The following is a 17,907-nucleotide window of genomic DNA, read 5'->3' as shown; positions in this document are numbered from 1 at the left end:
CTTTACACACCTGTTCCCCTCTCATAGTTCTAATGCATAGGATAATTATTTACATGTGTAGCTAGCCTCTTGAAAATGACCAGCCTGGTCACAGAACTGTATGTGCCTTAGCCACGTACTTTGTCATGTATTGCCATGCCATGCATACAGTCTGTGTTTGGCATGATAATGCACTGGACAAGAGGAGTTGGCTAAAGCCCACACAGATCTGCTACCAGGCTAATCCATAACTGCATACCTATCCTGAAAAATGCAATGTTGTCATGTTACGTTAACACCAAGTATTTGCATATGAAGATGGCACTTCCCTCTGAATGTCTACTTGATGATGACATCACTGTTCTTTTCTGTCAGGACAATCTCCTCCTTTCCTGGCTGAGTCCGCCCACGCTACTCAGGGGCACAGAACCAGGAGCAAGAAGAAAGTCCTCAAGGAGGGCCAGCACCGACGAGAGCTGCATGACCAAGCAGGTAAGACATATTGGACAGTGGGCTACATTTATGTTATCTTCATATCTTCTCTTTGGAGAGGCTTTTATACAAGGCAAGACACACAGCTTTTGGAATAACAAGTTACCCCAGCTCATTATTTGCAAGAACTTCGAAATGTCTCTTACTGGCTCTAACTTCTTGGTATTTAAATGCACATGAGTAACATTCCCACCTTGGGATTCAAGCCACATCCTTACAGTACAGTGTATTTACATTTTGGTAATTTAACAGATGGTCTTATCCAGTACGTATGGTTAAAGTCCTATAGTGTACATCCAACTGTGAATAGATAGACTGCAGTGCTTAAAAGAGGTAACCTGTTAGGTCAAATGAAGGCAGTTTTTTTTATCATGAGCTGTCAATCAGTCTGTGCAGACCTGCCCCCTCCGCCGGCCCCACCCCCTGCAGCAGACGACCCCCTGCAGCTCCTGGCTGATGTGCTGGGCTGCAGCCGGACACCGTCGGCGGACAACTCGCCAGCTCTGCAGAGGAGAGGAGACTACTCCTCGCCCCATAAGAGGGGGCCTACCATGTGGGGCTCACAGGGTATGCATCAAACCATCTAATTAATGCAAATGAATACAAATATGCAAATACACATACAGTACAGTGTTATAAAAGCCACAACCACAGACACATATTGTGATTGAGGTCTAGTAATGCTCAGTCTACATTCATACGCATACAAATCCTCTGTGGACTTAAAATAATGCATTGGTTTAAGCACACATATCTAGCAGCAATCCCCTCTACTCAGGTGGACAGAGATGGTGGAAGGTCTAATCTGGTTCAGCACTTAGAATCTGACCCATAAAATTCCAGCTGCACTTTTGAGTGATTGCATATTGTCATCTGCAGATGAGGGTGTAATCCCGTACTGCCCATCCAGCTTTTTGCCCCGGGGCCAGATGTCCGACTACGGTTCCCTTGGTGGAGGGGCGTCCTCGCGGGCTTCAACAGGACAGAGAGGGCCCGGAGCTGTCCGGAGGAGGGACGAGGTGAGTCCAGTATGAAGGACAGCAGGACTACCTGGTATGGCTCAGTAGAGACATGATCTTAGTCCTATAGTTGTTATCAGTGTTGTTGTCCTCCTAAAGTCTAGTACTGTAGTGGGTTAATGTAAGGCAAGGATTTGGTGATAATCCAAGACGACAAGAAGTTTGGGTCTTCATAAGTGTTGATTGGTGTGGCACAGAGAGACAAGAGACCCAGTGGCCCAAGACACACCTGGCTCTCCGCTGCTTTAATTTCTCTACGAATCTGGTATGGTTTATCCAACATGTTTAATACAAACAATATTCATTCCAAATCAAGACTGCAGTGTTTCCATCTATAGTATGTTGCACGGAGTGTAGATTATGGACATGTCAAACTAATGTTTTGACAATGGCATAGATGTCGGCAAATATGGGGGGTCAGTAGATTTATGAGAGCTCAACATAAATGCAATACTCATATTTGTGTGGCTAAACCTTGGCTAAATTACAGTGTCAGGATTTGTTTTTGGCACCAGTCCCATGGAATGATTGTGTTGTGTGTTTGTTTACTTTCAGAACCTCATGTAGCTGGAAGCAGATTATGTGATGTGAAGTTCTCCGCCATGTGTTTTTTAAAAGGTTCTTTTGCTGCTTCCATTTTTGCTGAAATCCAGACTGTTGCCATGGTGTCAAAGAAGAGCTGAAGACAAAAGTGAAAGCATTTAAGCTTGCCACCTGCTTTTTCAATATTAGTTCATATTTTCGTTTTTTATTTATTCATAATTTGTATGTGATTTGATGTCCTGCCTCTGTATATAAACATCTTTGCAACTTTTTTTAAACATGACCTGGGATAAAGAAAATATATTGTATTTTAAGAAAAGGGAAAGAAAGTCTTAAAATGACGATAGATATTATACATCGGATGTTTGAATGTACCTTATGTTTATTGTTTACCATGGTGATGTTTGTGTAATGAAAGGATATGAGGCAGAAACTCTGTTAACAAGACCTGATAGTTGGGCATCTGTGAGGTTCTGTGAGTGTGTTGACAGTTTCTCTTTCTCTCTCGCGCGCTGTCATTGTGGAGTCAACCTCCTGCTTCTTCTAAACCGGCATATCGATCTTTTCAACAGCAGATGAAATAGCCTTGTCATTTTAGGTTGTGATGCTGAAAATGTGTGAACCTATACCCTTGTTAAACACCAATTGATATGTTCTGTCATCAGTGGAATGATTTGTTAAAAAATACCAATAAAACATTTGTTACTCTAAAGACATGTTTCTCTAGACTGTTTCCTGGAATCGATCTAGTGTAGGTAATTCTATCCTAAAAACCTGCTGTATTGATTCACAAGTACCCTTTTCCCTGGGTTCTATGTATTGTGCCACTGTGCACTGACTTTGATGTAATTGTTAACTGCTAAACCCAGACAGATTTCAGATTGGGTTTTCTACCAGACAGTAGAAAGTAGTTAACAGTAAGGTGGTGAGGGGGACAACACAAAACTACAGTAGAGAACTGGATCAGGCAGGGATATTCTAGGGATATGTGTGGTGTGTTAAATCAACTGACTGGCTGGGAGCGTGGTGGATGAGGTTGGGAGAAATGAGCTGTTTCTGAGAAATGAGGAGCATGTGAGCTGTTCCACCTGAGACACACTCTTCCCAGGTCTAAAAGCTCCTCTGTGTACAATATGAACCTCCTTTATTCTGTGTCTCTAGTGACTGGTACACTGGTATCAATCATAAATCCATGCAGTTATCTTTCAATACTGTCGGTCTCGAGCCATTCTGAAAACCTCTGCATAAGATCCTGTTAGGTAAGTACATGTAGGGGTTTGTCTGTATAGAATGTTTTTCCTTCATAAATATAGAACAGAAATAAACAAACATCCACTGAGATGTTTTTATATCCGTGGCAGGGTTGGGATCAATTTCATATCAATTAGTCAATTCAGGAGGTACCCTAAAATTCAAATTCTCTTCAATGCTTTTCAATGATTTTTTTTAATTTTCATTTGAGTTTTTTTATTTTTTTATTGACTGGAATTGACTCCAACCCTGATCAGTTGTATATGATGAACTGATCTGTTGAGTAGAGATTCATATAGAAAAGGTCAACCATGAACCCATACACACAGTAAGAACATAAAATGTTTGATATCAATGGCAGATGATGGGATTATCAATGTAATATAGATTATAAATCAAGCATGGTTGTCATCATGGAGAGAATTTGCAGAGATGATCCCATGTACTGTTGACTAAATACTCCAGAGTCAGTTACCATGTGGAGGATGACCAGTTGGCCAGATGAGTCATAGAGGCCTGCTGATCTGGCTCCATATGTGAATGTATGACTTGATAGAAGGCACCATCTAGTGGCTGTTACATAGTGTACATAGGATGTGCAGACCATTTTTTATTTTATTTAACTAGGCAAGTCAGCTAAGAACAAATTATTATTTACAATGACAGCCTACCCTAACCCAGACGAAGCTGGGCCAATTGTGCGCAGCCCTATGAGACTCCCAATCACAGCCGGTTGTGACACTATAGTGACACCACTAGCACTAGAGATGCAGTGTCTTAGACCGCTGCGCCACCCGGAAGCTCACATTAGGCCACACAGACGCTGTCATAATGGAGCATTTTTTTGTCTCTTAACTTGCTCAAGCATGACTCAAAATTTGAGCAAAAGAACGAGTAAATTAATTCAAAATGTGTACAAAAAATATGTATATATTTATGCACTCAAGTTTCTTTGGATAAAAGTGTATTTATTCTAAATGGCATTTATATTAAAATAACTCTCAACAAATCACTGGCTGTTGACAGACATCTTCAGCCTAACGAAACACACACACAAAATATATATATATACAGTGGGGTCTGAAATTATTGACAGCCTTGATAAAGATGAGATATAATGACTGTATGCAGTGCATTTGGAAAGTATTCAGACCCCTTGCCTTTTTCCTCATTTTGTTACATTACAGCCTTGTTCTAAAATTGAGTGAATTCGGTTTTTTCCTCATCACTCTACACACAATACCCCATAATGACAAAGCGAAAAACAGATTTTTCGAAATTATTGCACATTTATTAAAAACAAAAAACAGAAATACCTTATTTACGTAAGTATTCAGACCCTTTACTTGTAACGTTAGACTTGTTTACGTGCTGCTGTGCGGTTTGGTGCTAACCTTCATCAGAATCTTCATCAGAATGCACTCCCAGGAATCCCAGTTAATATATAATAATATATAATAATAATAGTTCCACAATAAATGTTTGTTTTGTTCGATCCATCATATTTGTCCAAATTCAAATCCAAATTCATGAGGCGCGATCACTAGGTCCAGATGAAAAGTCAAAAAGTTCCGTTACAGTCCGTAGAAACATGTCAAACGATGTATAGAATCAATCTTTAGGATGTTTTAAACATACATCTTCAATAACGTTCCAACCGGAGAATTCCTTTGTCTTTAGAAATGAAAAGGAACGCAGCTACCTCTCACAGGAGCGTGCGTGATCAGCTCATGGCAGACACCTGATTGAAAGAGCTCTCATTCCCTCCTCCTTCACAGTAGAAACCTGAAACAAGTTGCTAAAGACTGTTGACATCTAGTGAAAGCCTTGGGAAGTGCAATATGACCCCATAGACACTGTATATTCGATAGGAAATTAGTTGAAAAACTACAAACCTCAGATTTCCCACTTCCTGGTTGTATTTTTCCTCAGGTTTTGCCTGCCATATGAGTTCTGCTATACTCACAGACATCATTCAAACAGTTTTAGAAACTTCCGAGTGTTTTCTATCAAAATCTGCAAATAACATGCATATCTTAGCTTCTGGGCCTGAGTAGCAGGTAGTTTACTCTGGGCACCTTATTCATCCAAGCTACTCAATAAAGCCCCCCAGCCATAAGAAGTTAAAAGGAATCATCCAGCGATCATACACTGTTCACCAGGGGGCAGGGCTACCGACGTTAAAACTAATCTGAAGATGGTGTTGGTTAAAGCTAAAACTGGCGAGTGTAGAGAGTATAGGTATATTGTTATCCACATCGGCACCAACGACTCCGTGGGTTTTGTTCAACATGTCATACTCTGGACGTAGTTTGGTCCCGTGGAATAAATGTTGTGGATTTTAATGTTTTTTTTTTCATAATCCTGGACTATTGGACCACCATTTTATTACGTTTGCAATAGCAACAAATATTCTGCTCAGACCCCAACCAAGGATCATCAAAAGCCGTGCTATAAATTCTCGGACAACCAAAAGATTCCTAGATGTCCTTCCAGACTCCCTCCACCTACCCAAGGACGTCAGAGTACAAAAATCTGTTAACCACCTGACTGAGGAACTCAATTTAACCTTGTGTAATATCATAGATGCGGTCGCACCCCTAAAAACAAAAACCATTTGTCATAAGAAACTAGCTCCCTTGTATACAGAAAATAGCCGAGCCCTGAAGCAAGCTTCCAGAAAATTGGAAATGGAAATGGAGCTACACCAGACTGGAAGTCTTCCAACTAGTTTGGAAAGACCGTACCGTGCAGTATTGAAGAGCCCTAACTGCTGCTCGATCCTCCTATTTTTCCAACTTAATTGAGGAAAATAAAAACAATCCAAAATGTATTTTTAATACTGTCGCAAAGCTAACTAAAAAGCAGCATTCCCCAAGAGAGGATGGCTTTCACTTCAGCAGTGATAAATTCATGAACTACTTTGACGAAAAGATCATGATCATTGGAAAGCAAATTACGGACTCCTCTTTAAATCTGTGTATTCCTCCAAAGCTCAGTTATCCTGAGTCTGCACAACTCTGCCAGGACCTAGGATCCCATTTTTTCATTTTCATTCATCCACCGGATGTGTACCAAACCCACCAAAAGTGACAGTATTAAAGCCTCTCTTGAAAAGCCAAACCTTGACCCAGAAAATATAAAAAATGATCTGCCTATATTGAATCTCCCATTCCTCTGAAAAAAAAAAGCTGTTGCACAGCAACTCACTGCCTTCCTGAAGACAAACAATGTATACAAAACGCATCAGTATGGTTTTAAACCCCATCATAGCACAGGCTGCACTTGTGAAGGTGGTAAATGACCTTTTAATGGCGTCAGACAGAGGCTCTGCATCTGTCCTCGTGCTCCTCGACCTTAGTGCTGCTTTTGATACCATCGATCACCACATTCTTTCGGAGAGATTGGAAACCCAAATTGGTCTACACGGACAAGTTCTGGCCTGGTTAAGATCTTATCTGTCGGAAAGATATCAGTTTGTCTCTGTAGATGGTTTGTCTTCTGACAAATCAACTGTAAATGTCGCTGTTCCTCAAGGCTCCGTTTTAGGACCACTATTGTTTTCACTATATATTTGACCTCTTGGGGATGTCATTCGGAAACATAATGTTAACTTTCACTGCTATGCGGATGACACACAGCTGTACATTTCGATGAAGCTTGGTGAAGCCCCAACATTTCCCTCACTGGAAGCCTGTGTTTCAGACATAAGGAAGTGGATGGCGGCCAATTTTCTACTTTTAAACTCGGACAAAACAGAGATGCTAGTTCTAGGTCCCAAGAAACAAAGAGCTCTTCTGTTGAATCTGACAATTAATCTTGATGGTTGTTACAGTCGGCAAGCTTGTAGCGTCATACCCAAGAAGACTTCAGGTAGTAATCGCTGCCAAAGGTGCTTCAACAAAGTACTGAGTAAAGGGTCTGAATACTTATGTAAATGTGATATTTCAGCATTTGTTTTTTATACATTTGCAAAAATGCCTAAAAACTTGTTTTTGCTTTGTCATATGGGCTATTGTGTGTAGATGATGAGGGGGAAAAACAATGAAATACGTTTTTAAATAAGGTTGTAACGTAACAAAATGTAGAGAAAGTCAAGGGGTCTGAATACTTTCCGTACGCACTGTAAAATAAATCATTCAAATACTGAGCTACAGTATAGTGTAAGCCAGGGTTCCCCAACTGGTGACCCGCGAGTAGTTTTATTAGGCCCCTGAAGTGTTCGTAGGCAACAACAAAAACATTTATTTTTATTTTTACATTAGACCAAAAAACACCAGGAAATCAGTTCCAAGTTATTTTAATTTAATTTGCGGTCTACAAATGATTTGTAATTACGGCCCCCTGACCATCCGCTCAAGACAAAATAGTCCCGCAGCTAATTCTAGCTGATGTGTAAGGGGAGAAAATTGGGAAATTATAGGATGGGCAAATGGCGGCCTGCCCCCCTTCATGGATCAATTCTCTGTACCCCATGGTAAAATGAGTAGAATTGCGGCAAAACTGCTCTACAACTGCAACGTTTGTCCCGCGAGTCACTGCGGTCCCTCATGATGAGTTCAGATTTTTTTGTGGCCCCACCCCCCCATCACAGTTGCCCATTCGTATTTGAAGTAATACAATTGCACAGAGAAAGGCATTTTGTTTAAAAAGGAATACTTTTTTATCTCAAAAAGGTAGGGGTCAAAATGATTGACACCCCTGTTTTCAATGCCATTCAATATCTCACCTTGCGAGGATAACGGCACTCTTTTATAGCAAATGTTTGATGAGTTGGAGAACACATTGGGAGGGATTTTAGACCACCAGCAGAATGCTGTGGTAGCCATGCTGGTTAAGTGTGCCTTGAATTCTAAATAAATAATTGACAGTGTCACCAGCAAAGCACCCCTACACCATCACACCTCCTCCTCCATGCTTCACGGTGGGAACCACACATTCATAAATCATCCGTTCACCTACCAAAGGAAAGATTTCCACTGGTCTAATGTCCATTGCTCGTGTGTCTTGGCCCAAGCAAGTCTCTTCTTATTATTGGTGTAATTTAGTAGTGGTTTCTTTGCAGCAATTTGACCATGAAGGCCTGATTCACGCAGTCTCCTCTGAACATTTGATGTTGAGAAGTGTCTGTTACTTGAACTCTGTGAAGCATTTATTTGAGCTGCAATCTGAGGTGCAATTAACCCCCCCCGGTGTCGCCCATCTTCCCCATTATCCCCTGTGTATGTATACCTGTGTTAGCTGTTTGTCTGTTGCCAGTTTGTTTGTTCATGAACCCTACCAGCGTTTGTTCCCCTGCTCCTGCCTGTTTCTTGCTCCTGTTTTCTAGTCCTTCCCAGTTTTGACCGTTCTGCCTGCCCTGACCCTGAGCCTGCCTGCTGTTCTGTACTTTACCCCACCTTACTTGATTATTGACCCCTGCCTGCTCTGACCCTGAGACTGCCTGCCGTTCTGGTCCCTTTGCACCCTCTTTGGATTATTGACCCCTGCCTGCCTTTGACCTGTCATTTGCCTGCCCCTGTTTTAGAAATAAACTTTTGTTTCTTTGACAGTGTCTGCATCTGGGTCATACCTGAAACGTGGTAGTACGAACTGACCATGATTGACCCAGCAGACATGGACCAGCTCCGCAACGCCCTCTCCTCCTAAGATGCCACCAATGGAAGGCACGAAGAGTTGCTTCGTGGTCTTATGGAAAGAGTTCAGACCTTGACCGAACGTCACAACCGAGCATTGAACACATTGCGAGAGCAATTCCATGGGTTGTCTACTATGCAGCCTACCACAACGGTAATCTCCCATTCAGATCGATGGGTGACTACGGGAACATAAGAAGGAGAGGAGATTTGATTTCACTTGCCTGTCTTTGGATTCCACCTCGCCTCCGAGGTATCACGGAAGTCCCCGACAGGCTCTGTTGACGAGAGAACCCGAGGCTACCCGACTTTCCCCGAGAGTCTCCGAAGGCTGCCGATTCACCTATTCCCGAGCCCATGCAACTAGGCAGAGCTAGGCTGTCTCCAGATAAATGGCTATACAAATCAAATCAAATCAAATGTATTTATATAGGCCTTTGTACATCAGCTGATATCTCAAAGTGCTGTACAGAAATCCAGCCTAAAACCCCAAACAGCAAGCAATGCAGGTGTAGAAGATCGGTGGCTAGGAAAAACTCCCTAGAAAGGCCAAAACCTAGGAAGAAACCTAGAGAGGAACTAGGCTATGAGGGGTGGCCAGTCCTCTTCTGGCTGTGCCGGGTGGAGATTATAACAGAACATGGCCAAGATGTTCAAATGTTCATTCATAAATGACCAGCATGGTCAAATAATAATAATCACAGTAGTTGTCGAGGGTGCAGCAGAAGTCAGCACCTCAGGAGTAAATGTCAGTTGGCTTTTCATAGCCGATCATTAAGAGTATCTCTACCACCCCTGCTGTCTCTAGAGAGTTTAAAACAGCAGGTCTGGGACAGGTAGCACGTCCGGTGAACAGGTCAGGATTCCATAGCCGCAGGCAGAACAGTTGAAACTGGAGCAGCAGCACGGCCAAGGAGTCATCATGCCAGGTAGTACAGGCTTCACATTAAGAGCTGCCTGTATTATAGGACTACTGGTCATTTTGTCTCCACCTGTCCACTAAAAGCCCAGGCTCTCCGGTAGGAGTGAGTACTCTGGTGGGCCATACGGAGAACTTTTCCTCACCCCTTACTCGCATTCCTTTTCATGCCATGTTGCTGTGGGGGAACCAGTCGAAATCTCTCCGGGTGCTCATTGACTCTGGGGCTGATGAGAGCTTTATGGACACTACCCTGGCTTCCGAGCTGGATATCCCCACTCAGCCCCTCTCCATTCCCATGGACGTTAGAGCACTGGACGGGCGCTCTATAGGTCGGGTCACCCACAATACCACCCCATCAATCTAGCTGTGTCAGGAAACCACAGCGAGACGATCCAGTTCCTGCTCATTAATTAAGTATCCTCAGGTTGCCGTAGTATTGGGATTATCTTGGCTCCAGTGACACAATCCCCTCATTGACTGGTCTGCCGGTGCCATCATGGGCTGGAGCCCGTGAAGGCCTGAAGTCAGCGTAGCCTGTCCCGGGACATCTTCCTGGGGCCTCGGAAGTTGCCCCGGACTTCTCTGCCATTCCCGCAGAGTACCAGGACCTCCGGGAGGTGTTCAGTAAGGCCCGGGCCACTTCGCTGCTGTCGCACAGACCATATAACTGCGGGATTGATCTTCTCCCATGCACCTCTCTGTTCCGGGAATGACTGTACTCTCTGTCGGGTCCAGAGACCAAGGCTATGGAGACCTACATTGAGGACTACCTCGCTGCTGGGTTCATCCACCCTTCTAACTCCCCCACATGCACAGGGTTCTTCTTTGTGAAGAAGAAGGACAAAACCCTGCGCCTGTGCATTGACTACCGAGGTCTCAACGATATCACGGTGAAGAACCACTACCTACTACCTCTCATCTCCTCTGCCTTCAAGCAGCTCCAGGGGGCCACCATGTTCTCCAAGCTGGACCTATGGAATGCCTTCCACCTGGTGCGTATACGGGAAGGGGACGAGTGGAAGTCTGCCTTCAACATGGCCATCAAATGCATTAAGATGGAAAGAAATTCCACAAATTAACTTTTAACAAGACACAGCTTTTCATTGAAATTCATTCCAGGTGACTACCTCATGAAGCTGGTTGAGAGAATGCCAAAAGTGTGCAAAGCTGTCATCAAGGCAAAGGGTGGCTACTTTGAAGAACACTTTTTTGGTTACTACATGATTCCATATGTGTTATTTCATAGTTTTGATGTCTTCACACCTATTCTACAATGTAGAAAATAGTAAAAAATAAAGAACAACCCTGGAATGAGTAGGTGTGTCCAAACTTTTGACTGGTACTGTATTATTTCTCATAAATTAGAAGTATACTAAAATGGTATTTGAATTAGAATTCCTGTATTATTATTTTTACAAATAAAGTATATTTATAATGTGTTTCAAGTTTACTTTTGAAAATGCACTTCTACTCATTAACCACATTGTAATTAGCCATGTATAGGTTACCTTTTTTTCAGTGAATGTTAACATGGTATTTATAAGCGGTTGTGGCTGGAGCAACAATTTAAAAGTAACATATATGATACAGTACTATGATATGATAATGCATCAGTGGCATTTCACACTTTAGTTGTTCACATTACAGTGATAATCAAAACATTTTAATAACCTAAAAATTAGAACAATATAACATTATAATTTATTAAAAACTGCAGAAAGGATGCTATTTTTATTATTATTAACTATTATTTTTTAAATATATTTTGTGAACATTTAAGGTAAATATACTTTTGTGAAAGTATACTTAAGTATATTTTCTTGAGATATGAAAAGTATACTTTCAGGAAGCATGTTCCTCAGCTGTGCATGTTTCCTTAGTGGAATAAACAATTGCTATCATTGTCAACTTTCTCTGCACTCTTCTGAACAGGAATTAAGAAAGTACTTAAAAATTCCTCATTGGCACAGAAACTACATTACCTCGCAAAAGTATTCATACCCCTTTGGATTCTTCACATTTTATTGTTACAAATGGGACTATGCATTTAATGTGATATAGATTAGATTATAAATCAAGCATGGTTGTCATCATGGAGAGAATTTGCAGAGATGATCACATGTTCTGTTGACAAAATACTCCGGAGTCAGTTACCATGTGGAGGATGACAAGAAACACCCACATGCTTATTACCAGTTGGCCAGATACTGGTTACATGAGTAATAGAGGCCTACGGAACTGGCTCCATACTCCTTTGCAGTTATTCACATTTTATTGTTACAAAGTGGGATTTAATTGTATTTTTTTTGTCAACAATCTACACAAAATACTGTGTCAAAGTGGAAGATGTTTTTTAAAAATTGATTGATAAAAATGTAATAGCTAAAATGTAGTCATTGCATAAGTATTCAGCCCCCTGAGTCAATACATGTTAGAAACACTTTTGGCAGTGATTACAGCGGTGAGTTTTCTTGGGTAATTCTCTAATTGTTTTACAAACCTGGATTGTGCAATATTATCCCATTATTCTTTTCATAATTGTTCAAGCTTTGTCAAGATGTTGGGGATTGTGAATTCCCCTCCCAGTGTCTGATGTAAAGCAGAATGAAGCAGGTTTTTCCCTACAATTTTGCCTGTGCTTAGCTCCGTCCTGTTTCTTTTTATCCTGAAAAACTCATCAGTATCTGCTGATGTCAAGCATAGCCATACCATGTTGCACTTACCACCATGCTTGAAAATAAGTAGGCAGTTACTCAGTGAGTGTGTTGTGTGTGTTGTGTTGGATTTAACCCCAAACATAAGGTTTTGCATTTAGGCAAAAAAGTGTATTCCTTTGTCGTGTTTTTTAGCAGTCTTACTTTAGTGCCTTGTTGCATACAAGATGCATGTTTTGAATTTGTTTTCTGTATATTCGTATTATTCTGTTCACTCTGTCATTTAAGTGATTGTGGACTCACTACAATGTTGTTGATTCATCCTCAGTTTTCTCCCATCACAGACATTGAACTTTTAAAATCACCAAAACGGTTGAATAAATACAGAGAATTTGAGTTCATTGTTGACAAAAAATAATTAAATTAAATACATTTTAATCCCACGTTGTAACACAATATAGAGTGAAGAATACACTTGCTGTACACTTAAGTTTCTGTATACATATAGTGTACTGGATCACTCATAAACAGAGTTTGAATGAATATACTGAATTCCAATTAGTGTTTGAAGTTGAAGTACAGTTTTAATGAGTCTGTACGTTTAATGATAGTGAGCATATAGTAGTATACTTAAATACTGAAAAACAATGAATTTATAGTACACTTTTAATAGGCGTATTGAAGGTTGATGATAGTGTATTTATAGTATACTAAAAGACTGAAATAGCAATGAATATAAAGCACAATTTTAATAAGTGTGTTGAAGTGTAATTATAGTATAGAATATAAATAGTATTATAGTATATATATATATATATGTAGTATATAGTATAGAATAGTACATTTCATATTTTAAGTATATTATTAGAAATGTTTATATTTAAGTACACTTTAGTATACTTGTAATTGATTAAATATATTTATTTTGGATTTCATTATCCGGACATGAAACCCACTGAAAACCTATGGTTTGAATTGAAGAGGGCAGTCTATAAGCGCAGACAAAGGATATCAAGGATCTGGAAGGATTCTTTCTGTATGGAGAAATGGTCTTAAGATCCCTCCCAATGTGTTCTCCAATGCAAAAAGACTTCACGCTGTTATTCTCGCAGGGTGTCAATCATTTTGACCCCTACCTTTTTGAGAGAAAAAAAATATTACTTGTTAAATAAAATATGTTTCTCTGAGCTATTGTATGAGTTTAACAAATCCTGTTGCGACTCTAGGGGCAGTATTTTCATTTTTGGAGAAAAAAAACGTTCCCATTTTAAACAGGATATTTTGTCAGGACAAGATGCTAGAATATGCATATAATTGACAGCTTTGGATAGAAAACACTCTAACGTTTCCAAAACTGTAAAGATATTGTCTGTGAGTATAACAGAACTGATGTTGTAGGCGAAAGCCTGAGAAAAATCCAATCCGGAAGTGCCCTATATTTTGAAAGCATTGCGTTCCAATGAGTCCCTATTGAGCTGTGAATGTGCTATCAACCAGCTTACGCTTTCTACGTATTCTCCAAAGTGTCTACAGTATTGTGACGTAGTTTTACGCATTTATGTTGAAGAATAGCCGTAGGCGGCTACATTGCGTAAGTGGTCACCTGATGGCTCCCAGGGTGACTCTCGCGTAAAATACATAGGTAGCCATTACTCCAATCGGTTCTACTGAAAAACGAATTGACCGGATATATTATCGAATAGATATTTGAATAACACCTTGAGGATTGATTATAAACAACGTTTGCCATGTTTCTGTCGATATTTTAATATTTTTCGCAGTTTTCGTGACTGCAATTTCCGGGCGATTTCTCAGCCAAACGTGAAGAACAAATGGAGCTATTTCGCCTACAAAAATAATATTTTGGGAAAAACTTAACTTTGGCTATCTACCTGGGAGTCTCGTGAGTGAAAACATCCAAAGTTCATCAAAGGTAAACAATTTCATTTGATTGCTTTTCTGATTTTCGTTGCCTGCTGCTAGCAAGGCATAATGCTATGCTAGTCAATGATAAACTTACACAAATGTTTGTCTAGCTTTGGCTGTAAAGCATATTTAGAAATTCTGAGATGATAGGGTGATTAACAAAAGGCTAAGCTGTGTTCCAATATATTTCACTTGTGATTTTCGTGAATAGGAAGCTTTTCTAGGAAGATTTATGTCCGTTGCGTTATGCTAATTAGTGTCAGGCGATGATTACGCTCCTGGACCCGGGATGGGGAGTCACAAGAAGAGAGAAAAAAAGTATTACTTGTTAAACAAAATATTTTTCTCTGAGCAATTGTATGAGTTTAAAATAATATAATTTTCCCATTTATTTGAGCTTAGCTCAGTATTTTAAATATTTATTTCAAACAGTCATTTTTGCTCATCTTTATCAAGGCTGTCAATAATTTCAGACCCCACCGTGTATATACAAATTTAAAACACTCACTGATAAAATGTCTTCTGATTATGTTCCCGCCTCCCAAAAGACTTAACTCTCCACCAAAAAATGTTAAATACATCATTTTTGATTGCTTTTACTGAAAATGTGTTAATTGTGTAATAGCACTGAATAACTAGAATCACTGTTTTGTGACTATGAAATACATTTACCATCATTTGTTCAAGACACCTGCTACCCTAGCAGGGGAAAGTGTTACATAGTGACTCATATTCATCACAGTGTGTATTTAAAGCTGCTTTTTGGATCAAGGTCAAAGAATTACTGGCCAGTTGAAATTCAATTAATTGAATACAGTTTTGGGAGTTCAATTGTAGTTTCGATAACATCTGATGTTGTGAGTGATAAGATTATCTAAATTTAGCTTACCCAACATGAGAGCCCCAACTATAATTTAAAAAAAAAATTATGTGTGAAATAACTATGTGAAATGAACTTTTACTGCATAGTGTAGGAGCCTATTGCCAAACCATGTCCACTGTGGATGGCAGTGCAGCATTTTGAATTGAAACCTCTGTGTCATCAGTATTACTGTGACTTACCCAGCGCTTTAATAGTTTCGTATTTTCAGCAGATTCCCTAAAACACAAAACTCATCCCCTGTGATTGGTTGTGGCTCAGCATGCTCTATTGTGCCTCGGGCCGTTTGTTCGCCTGGTTTCCGACACACAAACTAAACTTTCCTGCCAGGCTGGGCAATACCGGGCTCCGGAGTGTATTGACAACCCCCCTGTATTATTGGAATTTCTGACTTTTTTTCAAAAAGGATAATAAAGGTAGGTTATTACTTACCTAAAATCTGACGTCATGTGTGTGCTTTGACATAATATAGGTGACTTAAAGTTAATATTTCTTCATAGAAAGGACAGAAGAGAGGACAGAAGAGAGAGGACAGAAGATATACAGATCAGTCATGTCAGGGTAAATACAGTGTATCAAAGCTAAAACTATGTGCCACATTTGAAAATATCTTGCTCTAACAAACTGTCTAAAAGCAGCAGGCCTGTGGTAAAACAAGTGGAATATGAATGTGTACCTTGAAAGATTATTCTTTGGAAAATGTAATTGGTTCAGACCCTTTCAACTATTCAAAGCATGAAATGTTGTGTTACTCTATGCTGTATTCACCAGCCATGAGATGGTAGTGTGTAGAGATGCTTCAGTGTCCCAGCCAGTTGTGCTGTAGGCTAACTGTCTCCTCTGTCAGTGTGCTTGGCAGGATGTACAGCTTCATGGGCGGTGGGTTGTTCTGCGCTGGAGTCGGGAACATACTCCTTATTATCTCCACAGCAACTGATTACTGGATGCAGTATCGTCAATCTAACAACTACATGCATCAGGGCCTGTGGCGCTACTGTATGCCAGGGAAATGCATGACACATACAGATAGCATTGGTAAGAGCAACATGTCTCCTTTGTCATCAAATGTACTGTAAGTTTAATAAAGGCCTTGATGAGGTCACATTCAGTCATTTGTTCCTTGCTGTGAATATCTAGTGTAAAATAATTTCCACAATAAAGGAATCAGCTCCATTTATTTGAGCAGGTTAAGTTGTGAATAAATCACCACATTTCAATAGTTGGTGCAATATATTAAATATTGTCTAATAAGTCATTGTTAAGTGATTTCACATTTTAGTAAAATGTGAAATGTAATTCAGTAGTAGACAGGAATAGTAGTAATGCTTGTTGGGTAAGTACCTGTACTGTACTGAGTATCAGCCTTGTCCTCTCTGTGTCCTCTCCGTCACCAGCGTACTGGGATGCCACTCGTGCCTTCATGATCCTCTCCCTGCTGGCCTGCTTCCTTGGCATTGTGATCGGCGTCATGGCTTTCATACGCTCCTCTTCCTTCAGTGGGTTTGACAAGACGTTTGCTGCCGGCATCCTCTTCTTCATCTCCTGTAAGTGTTTCCTTCCCCCTCCTACTGTCATTTCTCCCTGTCACTCTCGATATCAAGCATAGAAATAGAATGAATTCATTCCATGCTATCAAGTCCCTGTTGAGGGATGTGATAAAGGGAATAAAGCAGCGTTTGATTGACTACTCTCCACAGGTTTCTTTGTACTGCTAGCGATGGCTGTGTACACTGGGGTGACGGTGAACTACTACGGGAAACGATATGGGAACTGGCGTTTCTCCTGGTCCTACATCATGGGTTGGGTGGCCGTGGTCCTCACTTTCTTCTCAGGTAGGATGATGTGGTTCTGCCTATAGAGCTAAATGCAATAATTTACTATCAGTGTGTCCCAAATGGCCAACTATTGCCTTTAGTGTTCTACGCTTGACCAAGGCCCATAGGGCTCTGGTCAAATGTAGTGCACTATATAACCAGTAGGGTGCCATTTGAGATGGCTCAGTCCGAACATGATTCATTTGAATATTTTCTTCTTCACATAAGTAAATAATCCAGTGGACAGTTTGTCCATGAACTGAATGGTAATGTCTTCCCATTTTCTTTTACAGGTATCTTCTACATGTGTGCCTACAGGATGCATGAATGCCCGAGAAACTCCAACTCCCGCTGATTTGAAAAAAAAAAAAAATAAACACAGCTGACACCAGGGTTTACACACCAACAGTAGCTACGTCATTTCTTGTTTACCTGACCACTATTGAATAAGCAATAAAAAGGGTAAATCTAATTGTGTTTCTTCTTTCCATTGAGTGGTATTCATCGGTCTGATAAGAATATAAACCACAGTTATGTTCAGGTATAAGTTAGAACATTTCTTTAAAAGCTGCATTGTAACTTTTTGGGTGACCCAACAAATTCATAACAATGTGATTAATAGATCAGTCATTCTGATTAATCCAAATGTAAGTGGTAAATATGTTTTTATTTGCACCATTTCTAGGCTTTCCTTTCTTAAGTTTCAGTTTTGTACACCAGCTTCAAACAGCTGAATATACAATATTTTTCATTATGGAAATATATTTCAGTGGTTTAAATGGTACAGTGAT

General features: G+C 40.3%; 2 protein-coding genes across 7 annotated transcripts in view; both read left to right on the top strand.

The window, feature by feature from the left end:
- The window catches only part of LOC118359690 (roundabout homolog 2-like), a 58,817-nt gene extending 56,078 nt beyond the window's left edge, over positions 1-2,739 (top strand). For all 3 annotated transcript variants that reach the window (XM_035738525.2, XM_035738435.2, XM_035738348.2), the window contains exons 23-26: positions 355-471; positions 859-1,038; positions 1,351-1,490; positions 2,046-2,739. In XM_035738525.2, the coding sequence (XP_035594418.1) occupies positions 355-471; positions 859-1,038; positions 1,351-1,490; positions 2,046-2,057 (449 nt within the window). In that variant the 3' untranslated portion in view covers positions 2,058-2,739. The remainder of the gene's footprint in view (positions 1-354; positions 472-858; positions 1,039-1,350; positions 1,491-2,045) is intronic.
- A 12,798-nt stretch (positions 2,740-15,537) lies between these two features.
- On the top strand, positions 15,538-17,582 carry LOC118383165 (lens fiber membrane intrinsic protein-like). Of its 4 annotated transcripts, none has more exons than XM_052519835.1 (6): positions 15,538-15,718; positions 15,803-15,863; positions 16,162-16,337; positions 16,697-16,846; positions 17,000-17,134; positions 17,410-17,582. In XM_052519835.1, exons 2-6 carry the CDS (start codon positions 15,856-15,858, stop codon positions 17,469-17,471), a joined length of 531 nt encoding a protein of 176 aa, XP_052375795.1. In that variant the 5' UTR covers positions 15,538-15,718; positions 15,803-15,855; the 3' UTR covers positions 17,472-17,582. The 4 variants fall into 4 exon arrangements, with proteins under 4 accessions (XP_052375795.1, XP_052375793.1, XP_052375801.1 ...); XM_052519833.1 differs by having other exon boundaries at positions 16,150-16,337; XM_052519841.1 differs by lacking the exon at positions 15,803-15,863.
- Positions 17,583-17,907: the final 325 nt, after the last annotated feature.

The sequence above is a fragment of the Oncorhynchus keta genome, chromosome 1 (genome assembly GCF_023373465.1).
Source record: "Oncorhynchus keta strain PuntledgeMale-10-30-2019 chromosome 1, Oket_V2, whole genome shotgun sequence".
Taxonomy (NCBI): domain Eukaryota; kingdom Metazoa; phylum Chordata; class Actinopteri; order Salmoniformes; family Salmonidae; genus Oncorhynchus; species Oncorhynchus keta.
The sequence above is the reverse complement of the archived record's forward strand: the minus strand, read 5'-3'. Positions and strand labels throughout refer to the sequence as shown.

Coding starts and splice junctions, on each gene's coding strand:
- LOC118383165 (XM_052519833.1), top strand. Junction 16,338..16,696: donor GACACATACAGATAGCATTG/GTAAGAGCAACA, acceptor CTCCGTCACCAG/CGTACTGGGATGCCACTCGT. Junction 16,847..16,999: donor CATCCTCTTCTTCATCTCCT/GTAAGTGTTTCC, acceptor TACTCTCCACAG/GTTTCTTTGTACTGCTAGCG.